General features: G+C 37.2%; 1 protein-coding gene across 5 annotated transcripts in view; it reads right to left on the reverse strand.

Annotated features, from left to right (window-relative positions):
- Positions 1 to 24,270, reverse strand: part of Taok1 (TAO kinase 1) — an 88,807-nt gene that overhangs the window by 46,083 nt on the left and 18,454 nt on the right. For 3 of the 5 annotated variants that reach the window (XM_027426647.2, XM_027426648.2, XM_027426649.1), the window contains 5 exons: positions 16,206 to 16,427; positions 9,894 to 9,965; positions 4,714 to 4,815; positions 3,675 to 3,720; positions 1,299 to 1,395 (listed from right to left, as the gene is read on the reverse strand). In XM_027426647.2, coding sequence (XP_027282448.1) covers positions 1,299 to 1,395; positions 3,675 to 3,720; positions 4,714 to 4,815; positions 9,894 to 9,965; positions 16,206 to 16,337 — 449 coding nt within the window. In that variant the 5' untranslated portion in view covers positions 16,338 to 16,427. Of the gene's footprint in view, positions 1 to 1,298; positions 1,396 to 3,674; positions 3,721 to 4,224; positions 4,244 to 4,713; positions 4,816 to 9,893; positions 9,966 to 16,205; positions 16,428 to 24,270 lie in introns of those variants that run through there. The other 2 variants (XM_027426650.2, XM_027426652.2) reach the window with 2 other exon arrangements.

The raw sequence follows: 24,270 nt of genomic DNA on the forward strand, positions 1-24,270 counted from the left end.
AAACAATAAAACCAAAAATGTAAGATAGTAGAAAGGACATAAAAAACAATTGAGTACTGCAATAATTTCACATTGTGATGATAAAATTAGGCATCAAAAACAAAAGTCAAGTAAAAATATAACAACAATTAAGAGTTAACAAAAAAAGTAGGCAGCTGTATCACACTGCCTGTGTTTGAGCTTGTTTATCAGTATGAACAATGGCTTTGAAAATATAACTTAATAATCCTTTCGTGATTTTTAAGTATCCCTTTTAACATTTTTCTTTTCTTCTGATTTTTTGAGATAAGGTCTCTCTGTGTAGCGCTAGCTGTCCTGGAACTCACTCTGGAGACCAGAGATCCGACAGCCTTTGCCTCCCAAGTGCTGGGATTAAAGGCAAGCACCAGCACCACCTGGCTTTAACATTTTTCTTTAAAAAAAGGAAAAAGAGTAAAGAACCTTATCTTCCAAACTTAGTTTGTAACAAAAGAATTACTCCATTATCAAGCTATCACATAGTTCCCAGTTAAACGGTAAAACGTGAGATGCAGATTGAAGCACATGGACAATACACTATCAATGATCCCAAACAGGTGAATCTCTGTGAGTTCCAGACCAGCCTGGTCTACAGAGCGAGTTCCAGGACAGGCTCCAAAACAATACAGAGAAACCTTGTCTCGAAAAAGCAAAAAGCAAAAAAAAAAAAAAAAAAAAAAAAAAAGGGTGACAATGTACTAACTCAAAAAGACTGTACCATAGTTTAATATTTACTGTCTGGATCACATAATTTTTTAAATGCTAATATCTATCTAAAACAGCCAAAACTAATAGCGGTGCTAAAAATTGCATCAAAATGGCTTTTGTTCATATCATAAAATCAGTGGAATAAAGCTGTCATTATCAGTTATCAGGAAAATAAAAGATCCATTAAATTCAAGCTCTAATCTATTTGGCTTTGCAATCTTAGGGAAATTATAGTCACAAATTAGAGAATCAATTGTCCAAGAAGAAAGACAGACTCTATGGTCCCTAATATGCCCCTTCCAGTTTGCACATTAGGTAATTATACAATTAGGTTCCATAAAATACATATGCTTTAGGAAACAGAGCAGCACAAATGCAAAATTAAAATTATTCTAAACAGACATGTGTATACTATGTTCTTTAAACTATGTCAACAGTCTAAAAATAGTGTTGAGTTTACATAATTCTTTTTGGCTAAAGTAAACAAAAAATTCAGAGACACAGAACTGTAGGGGGGTGATAAATTCAACAAACCATTTGCTTGTCAATATGATAGTTTTCAAATCACTTACCTGTGGATCATGGTATGAGAATGTAAATAAGCTAATCCCTGGAGAGCACCATGTGTAATTGCTGCTATTTCCACTTCTTGTAATGGCTTTTTATGAACTGAGAAAAGAAATTTATTTGAAAGTAATCACAGAATATTCTTGTTTAAAAAATATATAGGGATAACAAGACAGGTTAGTGGGTAAATATGCAAGTCTAAGGATCTGAGTTCAATGCCCTAAACCCACATAGTGGAAGGAAAGAACCAACTCCTTCAAATCATCCTCTAGCTCCCCCACATGCACTGTGGTACACATGCATATAAACACAAACAAACACATACACATATAAAATTAAAAAAAAAAAACAACAACCCTATTTCTAGATGAATATACAAATTGACACACTGGTACTTTGTTTTTTTTTTTTTGCACCACCACCCCTAGGGTTTCTCTGTTACAGCCCTGGCTGTCTTGGAACTTACTCTGTAGAACAGGATGGCTACAAATTCAGAGATCCTCCTGCCTCTGCCTCCCAAGTGCTGGGATTAAAGGTGTATACCACCACTGCCCAGCTGACACATTGGTATTTTTACTGACTGTGTGACTGATGTGAGTGTGCAACATAGTCTATGTGTGGAGGTCAAAAGAAAACATTGATCCTCATCTCCTTCCTTGTTTGAGGCACTCTTTGGTACTTGCTGCTCCGCATATGCCAGACCATCTAGACCACAAACCTCCAAGGAATTTCCTGTCTCTATTTTCCTGTGAAGCACTGAAATTACTGAAGCATACAACCATGGCCAACTTTACTTATATGCTGAGGATTTGAACTCAGGTCTTAATACTTGTGAAGCAATGGCTTTCTTTTATTCACTGAGCTATCTCCTCAAAGGTAATTTTTTTTAAAAAGTCATTTAGCAAGAAACAATTTCCATGGTAATAAAATAAGGCCAATAAACTTCATAGCAAGAATACACTTGTGTTAGTAATATTCAGTCAACTAATCTTCTAAGCGTAATAATATTGAACAATTAATTTGATGACTATGAAACAAATAAGATATTTCCCCTAATTTTTTACTTTTTATTAACAGAACAGATAAAAGTGAATAACAAAGAATTTTTTTTAAATGCATATAGTTTCAATGGAAAAATCTGCCTGATTTTGTATGGATAGCAAATTTCATGTGAGGAAAATGGAAAAGGCAAGGGATTTTCTACTTTCTGCAAGTTTTATATTTAGTAAGTGAATTGTTTTGTTTTTTAGGTTTTTTTGTTGTTGTTTTAGTTTTTTTTGTTTGTTTGTTTGTTTGTTTTTGTTTTTCGAGACAGGGTTTCTCTGTGTAGCTTTGGGGCCTATCCTGAATTAGCTCTTGCAGACCAGGCTGGCCTTGAACTCATAGAGATCTGCCTGTCTCTGCCTCCCGAGTGCTGGGATTAAAGGCGTGGGCCACCAACGCCTGGCAGTTTTGTTTTGTTTTTCCTCTTCATTTTTTGTTTGTTTTTTGAGGCAGGGTTTCTCTGTGTAGCTTGGAGCCTGTCCTGGAACTAATCTGTAAACCAGTTTGGCCTTGAACTCACAGAGATTCACCTGCCTCTGCCTCCCCAGTGCTGGGATTAAAGGTATGTGTCACCTGTCCGACTTGTTTTGTTTTTTTGAGATTGGATTTCTCTGTGTAGCTCTGGCTGTTCTGAAACTCATTATGTAGAGCAGGCTGGACTCAAACTCAGATACGTGTACCTCTGTCTCCCATATTCTGAGATTAAAGGAGTAAGTGACTGCCTCCCAACCTGAATTGTTATTTTATTCTAATACTTTAATAAACAATGATCAAGGCAAGGAATGATGGCACATGATTTTAATCAAGTAAGGCAGAATACCGAAGCAGGTAGATCTCTGTGAGTTCAAGGCCAGTCTGGTCTACACAGTGAGTTCCAGGACCTTCAAAGGCTTCATAGAAAGACCCTGCCCAAGGGCTGGAGAGATGGCTCCGTGTTTAAGAGCACAGGCTGCTCTTCCAGAGGACCTGAGTTCAATTCCCAGCACCCACAAAGCAGCTCATAGCTGTCTGTAACTCCAGTTCCAGCAGATATAGCATCCTCACAGAGACACAGATGCAGGCAAAACATCAATGCACATAAAATAAAAATTAATAAATAAAAGAAAGACCCTGCTTTAAATTTTCTTTTCTTATATCTACCTATACTTTTTTTTTTTTTTCAGACAGGGTTTCTCTGTGTAGCCCAGGCTGTTCTGGAATTCACTCTGTAGACCAGGCTGGCCTCAAAATCAAAGATCCACCTGCTTCTGCCTCCTGAGTGTTAGGATTAAAGGTATGTGCCACTGTTGCCTGGCTTCAAAATTAAACAACCAAAAATCAATAATCAGTTAGCTTACCTTCTAATAAATCTGAAGCAGAACCCAAACAATACTCCATTACTAGCTGCATGAGGAAAAAATTATAAATGCATTAAAATACATTATAAAGACTTAGTCTATTTGAAATAAATATGAAGTCAAAAAAACAGTCTGAAGTAAAGCAAACTCAAGCTATCTTCTATAATCACAATATAGTTATATATTCAGTAATTTGTTAAACTAAGCTAATGCTTCTGGCATGGTGACACATGCCAGTAATCATAGCACTTGGGATGCCAAGGCAGAAAATATGAGGCCACATGGACTACACAGTTCCAGGGTAGCCTAGGCTACATAGCAGACTGTGTCTTAAAACTATCAAACAAGGGGGGCTGGAGAGATGGCTCAGAGGTTAATAGCACTAGCAGCTTTTATAGAGGTCATGAGTTCAATTCTCAGCAACCACATGATGGCTCACAACCATCTATAATGAGATCTGGTGCTCTCTTCTGGTGTACAGGCAAAACATGCAGGTAGAACACTGTATACATAATAAGTAAATAAAATTTAAGCCAATAATAATACTTACCTTCTAATAATGTTAACATGAAACAAATTACATAAGCTGTATATTACATATATACTTTCATATAAAAGGCATTTATATATGTTATTACATCTATAATTAATCCTTTTCTTGCAACACAATTTCACAATTCTCAGAAGTGTTATTCAGCCAAGGAATCATGTCATCTCAAATTTCACCAGGATTTATCACAACTTCACAAGATCATTGTACTTAAATACAGCAACACATATTTATGTCAATAAGGTTTGTTTACTTCCATTCTCAAATAATGGTACTTGCTGTTGAGATGTTGACTTGGTATTCCTGAAGTTATGAATGAACTCTGGATAGGTCTTGAAAAGTTGTTTTATCTGGTAAGAGTTACAAGAATACTGTTCTTCTGCTCCCAGGATGAAATAACCTTTCAGGTCAAATGTTAAAATGTCGCGGACATTTTAAGTTAGGCTAAACCAAAAGCAATTAATTTACAAGAAAAGAACATATACCAACCCATGCGGTGTGTTCCCGTAAATAGCAGCCTTTATATTCTATACTGTTGGGATGTTTTATTCTTTGTAGAAACTTGACTTCCTTAATAATATCCTGCCATTTCTATGTGGAGGGAGAAAAAAGGGAACAGGAGGAAGAATTATGAATAGCTGATTTTACTTGGAAAGATACGTAAGAAAAAACTAATTACTACATTTAAAAAGATTAGAAGAACACACAACTTTATGATCTATACTGAAAATGTCAAAATAAAAGTTTAAAATAATTGTACTCAGCCCACTATAATTATATAAGATATGAAATATTTAAGGACAAATTTCAGCTTAATAATATTCAAAAATCAATGAGTCCTACTAAGTTTTATAATCAAAGACTAACAAGATGGCTTTGAAGTTAAAGCACTTCCAGAAAACCTGAGTTCAATTTTTACTTAGCAAACACATGGCAGGTTATAACTGTAAATCCATTTTCATTGGTCCATCCTTTTCTGGCCTCTAGAGGAACCACCACACATAGGTATACAAATATACTGTATAGGCAAATACTCATGCACATAAAAATCATAAACCATATCTTAAAATATAACAATCAAGCACAACAATGATATAACATACATGGGTTTTCTTTCCCTCAGAAGAACCTTTTTATTTTCTTTAAATGGAATTATTTTTAAATTATTAAAGTTAATTTTATTAAGTTTTTAAAACATTTTTTTTAAATTATGTATACAGTGTTCTGCATGCATGTATGCCTGAAGGTCAGAAGAGGGCACCAGATTTCATTACAGATTGTTTTAAAGCTGGGAATTGAACTCAGGACCTAATTGTTGAACCATTTCTCCAGGACAATTTTATTAATTTCTTGAGCATTTCATAAAATGTATTTTGATCATATTCATCTCCCCACCTTGGACATTTCTCACATTCACCTCACCACTCTACCTGCTCAATTTGTGTTGCCTCTCTTTCTTGCTTTTAAACCCATCCAGCTATACGGTGGTGGCACATGTCTTTAATGCCAACACTTGGAAGCAGTAACAGGGGGATGTCTGAGTTGGAGGCCAGCCTGGTCTACAGAGTGAGTTCCAGGACAGGTAGGGTTACATAGAGAAATCCTGTCTTGAAAAACCAATAAAATAAAACAAACAAAAGACTCATTCAGTTCAACTTGTGCTACCCAAATACTTTTGGGCGTTAGACCTGCCCTAGAAAGAGTTGACCTACAAGAGGCCAGGCTCTTTTTCTTTATTATTTTTTTTTAATAATTTGTTTAACTTTACTTTATAATCATTAGTGTGAAGGTGTCAGAGCCCCTGAAACTAGATTACTGACAGTTTTAAACTGCCATGTAGGTGCTGGGGATTGAACCCAGGTACTCTGGAAGAGCAGTGAGTACTCTTAACTGCTGAGCACTCCAGCCCCCAAGATGACAACACTCTTAAAGAAAATTGACTCTGCTTCCTCCAGCAGCAATCAATTGTCACCGCCCTTTTCTGGCCTCCCTGGGTACCAAGCACATATGTGAGGCACAGAAATATATGCAGGCAAATTATCTATAAACATATAGTTTAAAAATGCTAATTTGATAATTATGTAAAAAAGGTAACAAAAAAGGAGTATAATAACCATTTTCCTGCATATTCTGCAAAGATCCTTCCCTCACAAGTATCAGATAACATTTAGGGCACATCCTTAACATAACTTGTGTGTGTGTGTGTGTGTACACACCCATATGTGAATGAAGGCATATCCATGCCATGGTACATGTGTTGAGGTCAGTAGACAAAAATAGGGTGTTTGTGAAACAGAGCCTTTTCTTTGTTCTTCTTTGCTAAATATGCAAGAGTAGCTATGAGGCCAGATTCTGGAGATTAGGTCTCTACCTCCTATCTCACAACAGGAGCACTGGGATTACAAACAGGTACCTAGCTTTTTTTGACGCAGGGTTTCACTGTGGCTTTGGAGGCTGTCCTGGAACTAGCTCTTGTAGACCAGGCTGGTCTCTAACTCACAGAGATCCACCTGTCTCTGCCTCAAGAGTGCTGGGACTAAAGGCATGCACCACCACCTCCCAGCTAGGTACCTAGCTTTTATGTGGGTCCAGGGGAGTCAAATTCAGGTCTTCACACACTGAAACATCTCACCAGTCACTAAACATAATGCTAGAGAGACACACACAGAGAGAGAGACAGACAGAGACAGAGAGAGAGAGTGTGTGTGTTGCTGGGCCAACATACATGCTAGGTAGATGCTCTATTAGTTAGCTAAATTTCCAAACCTAAATAAAAGTACTCTTAAGAAGCAAATCAGTGACCTTTAAAAACAAAACATAGGTCCTTAGGTTCAGTCAGAAATTCTACAAGTTTAATAAATATCATATAAAGACCAATCTGTTTTGGGTTCCTGTTTTAGTGTGGGATTAAAGGCATGCGCCACCAACACCTGGCTCAGAATATATATTTTATTTACTTTGTTTTTTGTTTTTCGAAACACAGTTTCTCTGTAACTTTGCAGCCTGTCCTGGAACTCACTTTGTAGACCAGGCTGGTCTCAAACTCACAGAGACTCACTTGCCTCTGCCTCCTAAGTACTGGGATAAAAGACCTGCACCACCACAAATGGAAAGATTCAGAAAATCTTGTGTTTTAAACTTTGAATTTGAACATTCCACATGGCAAACTCTTAAGATTTAGATATCCCTGTGTGAGGAAAAATAAAAATTGTGGGGGCTGGAGTGACGGCTCAGCAGTTAAGAATACTGGCTGCTCTTCCAGAGGACCTGGGTTCAATTAACAGCACCAACATGGCTCACAACGGTCCATAACTCCAGTTTCAGGGGATCTTACACCTTCACAACAATGCACATAAAATAAATAAAAGAAAGCTGCAGAATATTTATTAAAATAGAAACTGCAGGACAATACTAGATCCTAAAGATAATTCAATAATGAAATATCTGGCTCAACATATGACTGATCAATAGACTTTAGCAATTATGAGATGAGTCAATCTGTTAAGCTATATAAGTTGTTTTAACACAATAGTGAATAAAATTACACTTCTAAGAAATGTCAGGTTTTAGATACCAAATTAAAAAAAGATATAATAGTATTATCATGCTCTCAGTGCAATAATCACCAAACCAAGATTTACCACAAGACAAATTCAAAACCAAGTTTTTGAAACAAATTCAGCAAGTCCACTTCTAGACATATAACCAAAAGAAATTAAAGTAAAGTAAGGATCTAAAAGAAATATTTGTGCACTCATATGCATAGCGGTATTATTGATAATAACCAAAAAAAGACTGAAGGAACCCATTTTGAAGGTTTGTATATAAATGTGAGCTATGAGTGCATGTATAAACACAATGGAAGAGTTCTCAGGCTCTTGAAAAGGAGAAAAATTTGGACATGTTATACTATGTATCAACACTGAGAATATTATGTGATATAGAATGCACTAATAACAAAAAGACAAATAATGAATGACAGGAATATCCAATCAGTAGCTCTAAAGCTTCATGGGGCAACAATGTAGCAGAAAATAACTACCAATGCAGTCTAATACACATCAGGAAACTTGCTTAAAACGTATTTCTTTGCAATTTTTTAAAAATTCAGTTGCACAGATCTCCAGCATGAATTCTGCACATAACAACATTATGCCATAGTGTCAAAAGGTTGGATATGCTTGAAAGTAACCCCAATAATTAACTTCAATAGAAACAGTAGAGGTGTGGATGCTATGGGGGTAGGGGCTTGAAAAAAAATTACTGTTGTTTTAGTGGTACTGGAATGGTGTTGTGAGTAGGTATCAACTACTTTACTGATAAGTCAAATCTCATTCCATATTATGAGTACACTTCCACTATCACAAACTGAAAAGAATTCTAGAGAAGGGTGTTGGTAATGGTTATATGGTATGCATGCACTTAACACTACTGCTTCGCCATCTACTTGAAGATGATATAAGATAGCAAATTTTGTTATATGTACTTTACCACAACTAAAAAACTGTTTATTTATAAAATTAAAGAGCCTCAAGCTGAGCGGTGGTGGCACACGCCTTTAGTCCCAGCACTCCGGAGGCAGAGGCAGTTGGATCTCTCTGTGAGTTCGAAGCCAGCCTGGTCTACAAGGGCTAGTCCACAGAGAAACCCTGTCTTGAAAAAAACAAAACAAAGAATCAGAGAGAGAGAGAGAGAGAGAGAGAGAGAGAGAGAGAGAGAGAGAGAGAGAGAGAGAGAAACTCACTTTGTAGACCAGGCTGTCCTCAAACTCACAAGAGATCTACCTACCCTTGCCCACCCTGAATGCTAGGATTAAAGGCGTGCACCACTCCCCCAGGCTCAGAATCCTGTATTTTAAAAGTAGATTTTATTTTATAAATTTATATCATTACACAGGCGAAACACAATCTAGAGATAAGAATACTGGCAAACTGAAGCATCTAGTTCTTTTTTGCTTTTTCAAATTATTATATATCCTTTGGATAAAATTTAAAATGGCCATGAAACATTTCCTAAATCATTTCTTAAAGTTTTAAAAATTAATCCTTTTAATTTATTGTCACATACATCTTAATTTACTTTAGTATTTAGAAACCAAGATAAACACAGAATAATTATTAAACCACAGTTTAAAAAACTAAAAGCCTAAGATACAAGTTTGGAGGCTTTTGGTATGCCACTAATGTTTTGTTTATGGCTCTAAGTAATAGCTAAATGTACCTCACCCATTTGTAAAAGGAGATTCATTGATGTGACTATGGGTAGAAGTCAGGAAATTTAAAAAGGGTCCAACTGGAGGGGAAACAAAGAAGCTTTATACAAGTGGGTAGAGAATTGGAAGGAGAAATACTAGGGCAGAAGGATACAAGCTGACTGGAAGGGTAAAAAGCGACCAAGAAGGAAGATAAGAGGAAGGAGGGGAATCAACCACAATTAAGTATGTATAAAAATAGCATAAAGAAATCTGAGATTTAGTATGGCAATTAAAAAGACAAAAGAAAATGAATGAATAAATGAATGAATGAACAGGAGAAAAAAAGAAAAATCTACTGGTATATTTAGGATTGTATGCTTTTAAACATATCTATTTTAAATTTCCTTCCTTTTCTCCCTTATTAAAAATAGTATGTTTTCCTAACATACCAAAAATATGCACATAATTAATTTACCTCAGTAGACTGCTTTCCACTATAAGACATTTTCTTGATGGCCACCACTTCATTAGTACGAACATCTCGAGCCTTAGAAAGAAACAAAGAAAGAACCATTGTGAAATAAAAACAAATAGATTGAATCTGAGATGCTATTTCTTTGAAAATAAAGGTACTTACAAACTACTAATTCAAAAAACATCAAAATTACCTTAAGTGGTAGAAAAAAATAGGGAAGATGTGAGTCAAACAGGAATCTAAGGAGTTGATAACAATTCAGAACTGAAGTTAATAATTTTTTTAAATAAAAATTTACTTATTTATCATGTCTACATTGTTCCTCCTGCATGTTGTCTGAAGGCCAGAAGAGGGCACCAGATCTCAATCAAGATGGTTGTGAGCCACCATGTGGTTGCTGGAAATTGAACTCAGGACCTCTGGAAGAGCAGCCATTGCTCTTAACCTCTGAGCCATCTCTCCAGCTCCAGTTAATAAAATTGTATCAGGGACCTTTGTTAAGTAGCTTTTAGCTGCTCTTGTCACATACAGAAGTCACTGTATAAGGTAATAGGTAAATCATCTATTTCGCTATAGTGACCATTTCACAATGTATATATTGTAAGCACCAAATATATAACCAATTAAAAAATACCAAAAAGCGGGCTGGAGAGATGGCTCAGCACTGACTGCTCTTCCAGAGGTCCTGAGTTCAATTCCCAGCAACCACATGGTGGCTCACAACCATCTGTATTGAGATCTGGTGCCTTCTTCTGGCCTGCAAGCATACGTGGAGGCAGAATGTTGCATACATAATAAATAAATAAATAAAATCTTAAAAAAAAAAGCTAAAATACAACGAAACTCCTTTTAAAGAACATTTGTCAAAACCATTATTGTATCTATGTATGTGTAAATGAATGTTTATATTTGTGAATGTGTATGAGTTTTGTCCTCTACAGGTAAGAGGACAACTTTAAGGAATCAGTTATCTTTCTACTATGTGGGTCCAGAAGATTAAATTCAGGTCATCAGGATAGGCAGTAAGCAAGCCCATCTTGCTAGCCCTTGCAGAACACTTTATTTAAAAATAAAAACATACAAAAAAAAAAAAAAAACCTCTCATTGCCTTGTAAGCATGAGAACCTAAGTTTGATCCCCAGAACCCATCTTAAGGAAAAAACTGGGTATGGTAACATTCATTTGCAATCCTAGTACTAAAGCCAATTAATTTAGCGTACTTGGGTAGCTCCCAGCCTAGGAGATCGTATTTCAAAAAACATGATAAGGGGGCTAGAGAGATTGTATAGTAGTTAAGAATGCTTGGGGTACCTCCCCCCAAAAAAGTACTTTAGGCTGGAGTTAAGTTCCCAATACCCACATTAAGTGGCCACAATCACTTGAAACACTGATTCCAAGAATCTAAGGCACTCACACAAACACACATACTTTTAGAAAGCATTTTTTAAAAATAAACATATCGGGGCTGGAGAGATGGCCCAACGGATAAGAGCAATGACTGTTCTTCCAGAGGTCCTGAGTTCAATTCCCAGCAACCACATGGTGGCTCACAACCTTGAATGACATCTGGTGCCCTCTGCCTGCATGCAGGCAGAAGACTGTATACATAATAAATAAATAAAACCTTTAGATAAATAAACAAGCAAACAAACATGTCTTGTTTAATTTTTAAAAGAGGGGGGCTGGAGGGTGGCACAGTGGTAAAGAGTGCTGACTGCTCTTGCAGGGGATCCAAGTTCAACTGCTAGCACCCATAATGGCAGCTAACAACCATGTATAATAACTCTAGTTCCATGAGATCCATACCTCTTCTGGCCTCCATGGGTACAGATACATATGTGGTGTATATAAATACATGCAGACAAAACAATCATAAACAGAAAATAAAAATAAATAAAAACAAAACACAAACTGCCCCAGAGGTACTCCTCTAGTCTCTAAACATAAAGATGCACCTGAACAATTGTGTGTGTGTGCACACGCCCACACACACACACACACACACACACACACACACACAGGTGGAGAACAAGGTGTTTGTATATCTTTTCAATATATAAAAGGGAAGAAAAACTGTCTTGTAAGAATGCAGTATGACCCTATAACGAAAACTTATAAAAGTTATATATGCCAAATTAATTTATAAATATAAGCAAAAAGACTCCAAAATTTTATAGGACCTGGAGATGTAGATATGGTTCAGTGGGTAAATCATTTGCCACCAAGTCTGGTGACCTGGATTCAATCCCTGAAACCCCACATCCTGGAAAGAGAGAATAGACTCCTGTAAATTGTCCTCTAACTCCATGGCCCTTCCACAACAAAATAAATAAATGTAAAAAAGTGTTTCTTCACCTAAATTTTATATGACACAGAAAGAACTATCAGAATAAAATTTAAACTTAGTTCTTAATACTGGGAAAACATTTACTAATTCGTATTTTGCTCTAGTTGTATTAAGACCAGGTTTCGCTATGTAGCAGTGGCTGTACTGGGGCTTGCTATGGCCTCAAACTCAAGATATCCATCCATCTGTCTCTGACTCCTGAGTGTTGGGATCAAAGGTGTGCACCACCCCATATAAACTTAAATGCTCAAAGTTTGGGAAGGATTACTTCCAAATCTTATCAATTGTAAACAAAGTCAACACTTACAAAACCAAAATTAGCAAAATTAAGTAAGTGTTCAACTTGGCAAATCTTATCTATAAGGTTTGGGATGTATTTTGTTGTTTTCTAATTCTCTGTTCTTTACAGATTCTAAAAATATGTAAGCTAGGCTAGCCATAAATTCACTATTATATCCTATGCTTGCCTCATACTCAAAATGTTTCTGCCTCAGTTTCTTGAGTACTGATACTGAGGTGTTTATAACCATGGCTGGCTTTACCTTATACCATCTTTACCTATCATTCTCCTATGTGCTTTACTCATCTTCTCTAAGCAACAATATACTTCCTATGCCTGGAGATTTGCCTATTCTGGACATTTTGTTTAAAAGGAACCACTGTGGAATTTTGTGATTATACTTAACAAAATATTTCAAAATCATGACTAATGATGCTAAACATTTTTACAACCTTATTGCCCAACTGTCATTTTCTTTGGAAAAACATTTTAATTCAAATATTTATAATATTCATGTTCTAAAATATTTATCTTTTTTGTTTGTTTGTTTTTTCGAGACAGGGTTTCTCTGTATTGCTTTGGAGGCTGTCCTGGAACTCGCTCTGTAGACCAGGATGGCCTTGAACTCACAAAGATCCACTTGCCTCTGCCTCTGCCTCTGCCTCCTGAGGGCTGGGATTAAAGGTGTGTGCCACCAACACCCAGCCTAAACTACTTACCTTTATTACTAAATTCTAAGAGTTCTTTATGTATTCTAGACAGAAGTCTACTTAAAATACAAAATCAAGGGCTGTAGGTTTGGTTCAGCCATTAAAGGTTAGGCTCACAACCAAAAATATAAAATACAAAGCCACAGACCTGAGATTGGGGCTGGAGAGATGGGTCAGTGGTTAAAAACATTTGTATTCCTCCAGAAGTCTTGAGTTTGGTTACAAGTACATCTATTGGCTGTTTCACAACCACCTGTTAACTCTAGCTTTGGAGAATTCAAGGCCCTCTTCTGACCTCTGTAAATATCCTCAGACTTGTGGCATACACACATAAATTTTAAAAACACTAAAAAAAAATTTGAGATGGGTCTCATTATGTAGTCCTGGCTGGTACATTTACACAATGGAGTACTACTCAAGCAGAAAAAAACAATGGGATCTTGAAATTTGCAGGAAAATGGATGGAACTCGAAGAAACCATTCTGAGTGAGGTAACACAATCACAAAAAGACAAACATGATATGTACTCACTCATATGTGGATCTGCTTTATGATACATAGTAGTGACCATGCTTTATCAGAACTGTTTTTAATGACGTTGCTCAGAATGGTTTCATCCCAGATGATGACTGAGAAGCTAATTTAAAAAAAAAAAAAAAAAATGGTGCCAAGTACCACAAGAGTAACAGAACTGTGCTGTTTTCTGGGATTTTGTTTTTTACTTTTTTGTTGTTGTTTGTTTGTTTGTTTGTTTTGTTTTTGTATGTTTTTTGTTTTTTTTAAATGGCGTGTGCTGGATGTCTCTACAATTTTGTTCAAATGACTGCAGAAACTGGAAAAGTTGTTGTTGCTGCTATTGATGCATAACATTATTGCTCTCTCTCTCTCTCTCATATATATATATATATATATAAGCTAATTGAAAAAAAACAATAAATCTGTAAAAATATTCTCAACTAGATTAAGAAAAAACTATGTTACCTAGGCATTGTGGCACATGCCTTTAATCTCAGCACTCAGAAGGCAGAGGCAGGCAGATGTCTGTGGGTCTGAAGCCAGCTTGGACTATATAGTGAATTCTAGAACAGCCAGGACTATATAATGAGACCTTGTCTCAAATATAACAACAACAAAAAGCTATGTTGATGCTGTTAAAAATCTACAGTAAGCACAAAATTTCTATTGATAAAATGATAAAGAAAGGAGGCTGGAGAAATGGCTAAGAAGTTAAGAGAACAGGCTATACTTTTACAGGACACAGGTTAAATTCCCAGCACCCACATGGCAGCTCACAACTGTTTCTAACTCCAGTTCCAGGGGATCTGACACCCTCACACAGACACATATGCAGGCAAAACACCAATGCACATTAAAAATAAAATATAAAGAAGGAAGTAAAATGTATGTTAGTTTTATTGCTATGCCTCAAAATGCAAAATTTGTGGCCACAGAACATGGAAAGTTATTGAGCTAATAAGACATTAAATTATAAGGTTCAGTATTATCTTCAGTTTCAAGTACGGAGAGGGTAATTCTAGAATACATACTCTGAGAGCAGATGAAAGCTGTACAGAGAAGCTTTAAATTTTGTCTTTTGCTCAGAAGGTTCAATAATTTTTGTCTATAAAATGAACTGGTAATAGAAAAAAGAGGGAGGGAACAAAGCATATAGATTGTTAATGGGCACACAGAGGAGCCATACACAAAGAAAAATATTCAAAAGAATGACCATATGGTTGACCTTGAAATAGCATTGTGTCCTACAAAATGATGGTCCTGAAGCTTCTGAGGATGGTGAAAGCAAGCAGGCCATGGGAGGCTAAGGCAAGCAGGATTGTCCTATTAAGCTGACAAGTCTTCCAAGGACAGCATCTCAGAGTCAGTCCAGTCTGGAGAATAACTAACACAAATCTTGCCAGAAGATATATTTAGGGTGGCATATTTTTATCTCCCTAAATCATTATCTTGGTAAAATATTTGGAATTTTGTCCTTGGTTGCAAGCTACCTCCAGAAAGGCTACACTGGTAAATGATAAAAGAGCCTTTTTTATTTACCTCAAACATCTTTCAACCACACCTCAGTGCTTTGAGGAAAGAACCTGGACAATCACATGATTGGAGGGAAGGGTGGTTCTCAGGGAAACCAATCCTGAACCAAAGAACTGGAACTGGCATTACACACCCAACTCTTAACTTGGGAGGAGAAAAAGCAGTTGAAGGTGAACTTAATTACCAACAGCCAATAACTTATGTAATAAATAACAACCCCAAATGACTGGGGACTGTGAGGAAGACAAGAACAAACATCCAATGGCCAAAAAACTCATATACCTTAATTCTATGTGGACAAAAGTGCCTCTGTCAAACAGGAGTCTAGGACTCAGTCTATGTATATTTTGACTGTATCATTTAAAATAAAATCATAAGGAGGCTGGAGAGATAGCTCAGTGGTTAAGAGTACTGGCTGCTTTTCCAGAGGTTCTGAGTTTAATTCCCAGCAACCACGTGGTGGCCCACAACTGTCGGTAGTGAGATCTGGTGCCTTCTTCTAGCCTGCAGGGATACATGCAGACAGAACACTATTCACAGTAAATAAATAAATCTTTAAAAATAAAAAATTAAAATCATAAATGAGTTTCACTTGATATTTAATTACACACAAGGAAAGGGATGGAGGATCCCAATTCTATAGTTAATGGAAGTACAAGCTAGAGCTTTAAACTGGCATCTCAAAATGGGAGGCACTCTTATGGAACTGGGCCAAGGTAACATTATCTCTAGGTAGTTTTGAAATGGGATTGTATTAGAGGACAACCAAGTGATGTGAGCTGCAAAAAGTCAGTGCTTGCATAATGCACGTAGACATACATGGTATAAAGAGGAGTCTATGAAGCAGGGTTTGTTTTCCTACTCAGTAAATTCCTTATCTCTTTACATTTTTTACTCAGACATCACTGACACCACGCAAAACTCACAAAATAAACTGCTCCAAAGCTCCCATGGCCGATTTCTCTGAGATCTGTGAAGAGCTTTTCAGGGTCTTCTTTGAAGAAGAGCTCTGCAATTTCAGGGTCCTTTAGACTGCCTGCTCTGTTAGTTGATGGCATCCTGCTGAGCAGTCAGCTGTCTGATTCTAATTTTATACTGCTATCCCAAAGCTTGGTTCATCTGTATGAATGAAGCCACGCTGGCACAAACTAGGAAAAGAGAAAAGAAAAAAAAAAAGGAAACATTAAAAGTTGCTAAGAATAATTAAAAGATCATATGCAGTCATTATCTACAAAATTCTATCAGTATAGTCTTCTATTGCATTAGTTCCTAAGCTCATCACAATCACCTGTGGCACTTTAAAAGCAAAGACTTCCATAACACACTCCATTTCAATGTTAGGTGCATCTTTAAATCTCGGGAGGGTTTCTATTGCTTAAATTATCCAATTTTGACATAGCTTAAAAGAAGAGACAATTCACAGACTATTAAAAACATACACATTAACCCACCAAACGTGGTAGCACATGCCTCAGGAAGATCTCTGAGTTCCAGGTCAGCCATGGCTATCTACTGAGACATAGTCTTAATAAACAAAACAGGTGCTAGTGAGACAGCTCATTAGTTAAGTACATTTACTGCTCTTCCAGAGGACCTGCACTGATTACTAGCACCAACACTGGGTAACTTACAACTGCCTTAATTCCATCTTCGGGGACCTGATCTCCTCTTCTGGTTTGTGCACACACGTACAAACACACATGTACAAACACACACAACTTTAAAATATAACAAAATAAAAATTTAACACCCCCATTTTAAAAAGTAACAAAATAGGGCCAGGCAATGGTGGTGCACTCCTTTAATCCCAGCACTCAAAAGGCAGAGGCAGGCAGATCTCTGAGAGTTCCAGGCCAGCCTGGTCTCTAGAGCCAATGCCAAGGAGCCAAGGCTCCAAAGCTACACAGAGAAACCCTGTCTCGAAAAAGAAAAAAAAAAAAAAAAGTACATGCTCACACTCATTCATTCGTCTGTCTGTCTGACTGTCTCTGTCTCTCTCTCTCTCTCAACCCCATAGACAAATTAAAACTAAAGAGAAAAATGCAGAATAAAGTCTGAACTTAACACAGACAACTGGTTTTTAATAAACAATTCATCTGATTAATACATTAAAGTATAGCTGTTATCATCTGATTCCTTCCATAGGTAAACTTAGAAAGAACCAGTAAATTCCTCAGTGGTTCTGGTACCAATTCCTTTATATGAGATTATATAATGCTTAAAAATGGTTTGTCATAAAAAGCTGGGCGGTGGTGGCGCACGCCTTTAGTCCCAGCACTCAGGAGGCAGGGGCAGTCAGATCAGCCTGGACAACAGAGCAAGTTCCAGGACAGGCTCCAAAGCAATACTGAGAAACCCTGTCTGGGGTGGGTGGGGAAGATTTTAAAAAAAGATTACAGAAACAAACAAACAAACAAACAAGCCAGATATATTAGGACAGGACTTTAATCCTGTCACTCAGGAGACAGAGGTAGGTAGATCTCTGAGTTCCAGGATAGCCAGGGCTACTACATAAGGAGCCTTACCTTAAAACAAACAACAGTAAATAAATGTTAATTAACTAAGTCATCAATTACAGAAAAATCCAATAGGTACCATCTTCCAAGGAACAAGATATCTTGTTTCAACAGGCCCAAACTCCCACTCCTCTTTGCCTGCCTTAGCCTCACCAGTGCTAGATTACAAGAGGACTGTGTCACATACACACCCTTCATTCCTGGCTGTCTCACCACTTCTAAACATTGTACAGGAAGTTCTAGCCAGGGCAGTTAGTAAAGAAAACTAAATAAAAGACATATAGATTATAAAGGATGAAGTGAAACCATATTCATAAATGATACAATTTTATTTAAGAGCTAATCCTAAGCATTCAACAACAACAAAAATTTAGGATAAATAAATGAATTCAATATAAGCAAGCATATAATAACCTTCAGGGCTGTTTTATTTTTACTATTTGTAATGTGTGGGGAGGGTGCCTTTGGAGGCCAGAGGGGTTGCATCACCTGCAGTTGTGAACCAATTGATGTTGGTGCCCTGGAGGAGAAGTTTATACTTTTTAAACACAGAGTCATCTCTCCAGCTCAACTGACTTCTTTTGAATCAACTAAAATCTAAACTGCTGGGTACACCAGAATTTTTGCAACAGGAAGATCCACCCAAATTCTGAACCACATCTTCTGGTGGAAGTCTAGGAAAAGAACATGGAAGAAAGAAACTACTTTTTGCCTGTTTGCCCTCACTCTCTCCAAGTTAATATCCTGTTGTTACAGTCAGTATTAAATCCAGCTTCTTCAATCTCAGAAACTCTCCAGGAATCCAACACCAGATTGGGACCACTGAGATATTCAGCCTCAAAGACTGAACAACTACTAGATTCCCAACCTTTCAGGTGTTAAACAACCATTGGTGACTACCCGGACCACATCTAATCTGATAAATCCCCTTTTATCACCTTCCTCTCTCATTCTATCGGTTCTGTTTCTCTTGAGAACCCTGATAAGTACAGTAGTCTAATACTACTTTCAGAAGCTGGTACTCTTCCATGAGAGGTACAAGGATCAAACTCAGGTACTTTTACAATGAGCCACCTCAAAGGTCCATCCAGTCTCACTCTCTCCAGTCCTTCTGTCCACATTCTTTGCTACATTAATATTTATAAAGCGCATATTAAGGTAAGGAAATACTTAAAGAGAAATCACAGAATTATTACTTATGGGTTTTTTGTTTTGTTTTGCTTTTTTTAAAGATGGGGTTTCACTGCTGCCCTAGATGACCTAGAACTCACTATGCAGATCAAGGTGAACTCAAACTCACAGATTATCATGCCTGCCTCTACCTTCTGAGCACTAAAATTGAAAGACATGGATGGACCATCAAGCCCAGTCAGTTGATGAGAGGATGTTGTATCCCCAGAACCAAAATTACAAGCAGTTGAGACATGGGTACTGTGAACTGAATTACGGACCTCTCCAATAGCTGCAAGTGTTCTTAACCACTAACCCATCATCTCTCCAGACCCAGGCTGATCACTTTTGATATAAGTAATGACATCAGAATAAAACTATTTTCATCACTTCAAAAAGTTTTCAATGCCCTTGATCCAATTTCTGGGTTCTCTCAAAAGTCTAAAAGAATATAAACAAATTAGCTAGTAAAAGAGTTTGCTTCTGAGGAAGGATGCTGAGGAATGGAGTAATGTAAAAAGAATGTAACTGGATCAAGGCATGTAGGAGAACAGCGGTGGAGTGCTTGTAAGGTCTTGGATTCAAATCCAAAACAAACAAAAAAGGTGGAGACAATATGCTTTTCTCCCTGGTTCCTGGGAAGGAGATATATGATATCATTAAATCCTCAAAATATGGGGGCTGGACTGCTGGGCTCAGATGTAAAGAGCACTGGCTGCTCTTTCAAAGGATCTGGGTTCAATTCCCAGCACCCACATGGAAGCTCATAACTCTCTAACTCCAGTTCCAGAAGATCTGGCATCCTCACACAGACATACATGCAGGCAAAACCTCAATGTATATAATAAATAAATAAATAAATAAATAAATAAATAAATAAATCTTTAAAAAATTTAACTCCTGGCTGGGCGTGGTGGTACATGCCTTTTAGTCCAGGCGCTAGGGAGGCAGAGGCAGATGGATCTCTGTGAGTTTGAGACCAGCCTGGTCTACAGAGCAAGTTCCAGAACAGCCTCCAAAGCTACAGAGAAACCCTGTCTCAAAAAAAAAAAAAAAAATTTAACTTCTTAAAATATTCTACACAATAGGAATTTCTTTGTTATTCTGGAGGCTAATCTACAACCAAAGATTAATCAATCATTGCTTATAAATCAATATACTGAAACCTCAATAAAAACTGTTCATCAAAGTGCTAGAATTTCCTGGAGTGATGATTACTAAACAAGGACTAAAGAAAACAGACATCTATGTTTGGAATCCTCCTAGACCTTGGCCCATGTGAACTCTGATGAGGTTAATTCTAATTTGTATTCTTTATAGTAAAACTGTACTGCTAAGTACACTGCTTTCCTGGATTCCCTGAGTTGTTCTGGCAAACTTATCAAATCTAGAAGGGTCAAGAGGCTCTCCCAAATGACAAGCAGATGGTCAGAAACGTGAGTGACTTTCAGAGCCACTGCCCACCCCCCCAAAAAAGAACAACAGCTTGCTTTTGAAGTAAAAACAATCTAAGAACACTAAGGGTATACCATACATAATAAATAAGCACTATTGAGCTATCATCCCAATTCAAGACCATGCCCCCACTTTGTGTATTGTGTGAACATTCATGCTCAAGCAGGCATTAGTTTGTCATGGTATGCATGTGGTGTGAAGATTAGAGGACAACTTTCAGGAATCAGTTCTCTTCTACCACAATGGGATTTAGGGGTTTTGCAGAACAAAGCAAGAACTTTTCACCCACTGAGCCATCTCCCAAGGTACCCTTTTAAAGCTGCAATTCTGATGCTAACTTTGGACAGTTAACATTAGAATTGCCTATGTCAATTTATATCTCTATGTTTATTCTATACATATATAAAATTATCTATCTTGCTGTGGCACCTCTAAAGCTAGCCCTGGGTAGCTGAAGGAAGAAGATGAAGCGTTCCAAGCCAGCCTGGGCTACAAAGTTAGACCCTGCTTCAAACAAACAAACAAACAAACAAATCAAGAAAAGAGGAAGAAGGTAAGAGAGAGGAAAGGAAGAGGGGAGGTAATCTAGGGAAGAGAAAAGGGGAGAGGGAAAGAGCAGGAAAGGAAGAGAGGATGAAGGGAAGGTAAAAATGGAAGGGAAAGAAAGGGAGATTGAAAAGAAGAAAAAGACAGGCAATGGTGACGCATGCTTTAATCCCAGCACTCTGAGTTTGAGGCCAGCCTGGTCTACAGAGCTAGTTCCAGGAACCCTGTCTCGAAAGAAAGAAAGAAAGAAAGAAAGAAAGAAAGAAAGAAAGAGGGAGGGAGGGAGGGAGGGAGGGAGGGAGGGAGGGAGGAAGAAGGAAAGGAGAGGAAAAGTTCTACAGGGCATTCCTAAAAGCCTGAGGCCACTCTTGATCAGTCTGCTCAGTTTCTCTGTATCTGTCTTCTTCCCTCCTTTCACTATTACCAATGTCCCTGCTTAAACCTACATTAAAATTTTTTCTTAGCCAAGCGTTGGTGGTGCACGCCTTAATCCCAGCACTAGGGAGGCAGAGACTGGTGGATCTGTGGGAGTTCGAGGTCAGCCTGGTCTACAGAGTGAGTTCCAGGACAGCCTCCAAAACAATACAGAGAAACCCTGTCTTGAAAAGCCAAAACCCTTTCCCTTTACACTCCAACCTTGAACTAATGTTTTGAACTAAATCCCAAACTTTTAAAATGCTACAAGAGAGCTAGGAAGTAACGCTCTCGCTCGAGATATATATATATCTATATATAGACACATAGATATATATAGATATAGATATATCTGGTGTAGGCTCTCACACCCCTTTATTTTCCCATTCTTTTTCCCCCTTATGAAAAATTACAAGATGTGATTTAAATTTGGGCTTAACTAATTTCCCAAATCAACTTCACATTTAATAGTACAAGTTTAATTTGTTTTAAAATACCATTACTTAATGCTAAAATGTATTTTACCAAATATAAAATTTTTACAGTAAGACTATAGAGCCAACACACACCTGTAATTCTAGCACCCAAGAACTAAAGGCAGGAGGATCAGGAAGGAATTCAAGGTCATATTCAGCTACACATTAAAGTCAGCCTGAGGTATATAATGCCCTGTCTTAAAATGGAATTCCTACATTATGTTTTCATTTGTATATTTAAAATATAAGTTGTTATTTATTCAATTTTGGGCTTTTTGACAGGGTCTTATGTAGTCAAGGCTGGTCTAGAACTCCTGCCTCCCCAGAGTTAGGATACAGGAATGTGCCATCACACTTGGCAGAGTATCAGGGAATGGGAGGCTGAGACTGTGTCTCACTGTGTAGTCCTAGCTGGTCTGGAAATGCTTTGTTTGTAGAACAGGCTGGCCTTGAAGCTGAACTCCATGATCACCCTGCCTCTATCTCCCCAGGGGTTAATGGTAGTGTTATTTTTCTTATTTATTTATTTATTTATTTATTTATTTATTTATTTTTGCTGTTGTTATATGGGAAGAAACACCTGTTTTTCAGATATATATAAGAGAAAGAAAGAAATGGGGGAGCTATTTCTGTTTAAATTTTCCTCCAGAGAAAGGTGGAAACCTCTGAAAAGTAATGGTAGATTTTTATTACCCTTTAGTTAAATGTACAACCTCCAGAACTGCTTGAAACCGAATGCTAGCACTTCTGTTTACTAGCTGTGTAAAGTAATCTCATAAATTACTTCTAATTGGTATTCTATTACATGGTTATAATAAAGGTACTTTTCTAGAAAAGTTACACATCACTGTTATCTGCTGCTGGTAAACTAGAAAGATAAACAATCTAAATCACGCTATCCTAGTTAATAATGGTTAAATAGCACAGTTAAGACAATAGCCTCCCATTGTCTATTATTCAACATTATCTAAAAGTACTAGCTTTGTTAACAATTTATAATAATACATAAAGCAATCCGTCAAGCCAAGAACCAAAAAGAAGTTAGGTTCCATGAATGGGCATTTCATAAAGGAATTAATCATAAATCATCAGCAAACTGAAAAAAAATATGCTTGTTGAAGCCTGAGCTTCATATAAGATCCCATCTAATACAAATAAACAAACAAAATGCTAAGCTGAGCAAACATGAATACAGGACATATTATTTTTATTTTTTGTTTTTTGTTTTTTGTTTTCTTTTCTTTTTTGCTTTTTGGTTTTTCGAGACAGGGTTTCTCTGTGTAGCTTTGGAGCCTATCCTGGCACTCGCCTTGGAGACCAGGATGGCCTCCAACTAACAGAGTTGGCCTCTAGAGCCAGTGCTCTTAACCAGTGAGCCATCTTCCCAGCCCCTACTTTTCATTTTTGTCCTTTATTTCTATTTGAGATATTAGGCAGATGGCTCAGAGTATTAATAGTATATTTCTCAATATTAATTGATCTTGTCATTTCCGAGAAAAGATATTTGACATTTTAGGGCCAAATAATCTCTTAATTCCAACCCTAAGTTTATAATAATCATGTTTATAAAGCTGTCAAATTATTTATTGATTAAGTGTAAGTCATATATTTGTTTATCCTGTTGATGACCTTTCTTGGTTGTATTTAATGTCGAAATTTTTAACATGCATGCTCCTTTGTATATCCATATGTTGAGGAAAAGATACACTAGGTAGTAGCACTCTGCCAATTTTGCATATAAGAGTCCATTTTTCTTTTTCTAGGTGGGCCAAACATTTGACTTCAGTTGTAAGTTTCCAGGCCTGAACCTTGACTTACAGGCCTTATGATATTAAATCAGTTGCTTAGGGCCAATACTGTCCCTTTTATGAAAAATCAGAGATTCATAAAAGATGAATTACTGTGAAATCACCACTGCTGACTCAGTATTCTTTCAGTAATAATGATGTGTTCTGATTATCTTCTTTTTGCGGGGAGGGGCTGTGTTTCGAGACATGGTTTCTCTCTGGCTTTGGAGGCTGTCCTGGAACTAGCTCTTGTAGCCCAGGCTGATCTGACTGCCCCTGCCTCCTGAGTGCTGGGACTAAAGGCGTGCGCCACCACCGCCCAGCTTTTTATGACAAACCATTTTTAAGCATTATATAATCTCATATAAAGGAATTGGTAAAGAGAAATCTGACACTAGGAAAATGTCCAGAGAAGTACAAGGATAACCCCAACTAACAATCTAAGCAATAGTGGAGAGGCTCCCTTAAATGCCCTTCTCCAATAATGAGATTGATGACTACCCTATATGCCATCCTAGAGCCTTCATCCAGTAGCTTATGGAAGCAGAAGCAGACACTCATAGCTAAACAATGAGCTGAACTCCTGGAATCCAGTTGCAAAGAGGGAGGAGTGAGGAGCAAAAGGTT

This window comes from Cricetulus griseus, chromosome 7 (genome assembly GCF_003668045.3).
Source record: "Cricetulus griseus strain 17A/GY chromosome 7, alternate assembly CriGri-PICRH-1.0, whole genome shotgun sequence".
NCBI lineage: Eukaryota > Metazoa > Chordata > Mammalia > Rodentia > Cricetidae > Cricetulus > Cricetulus griseus.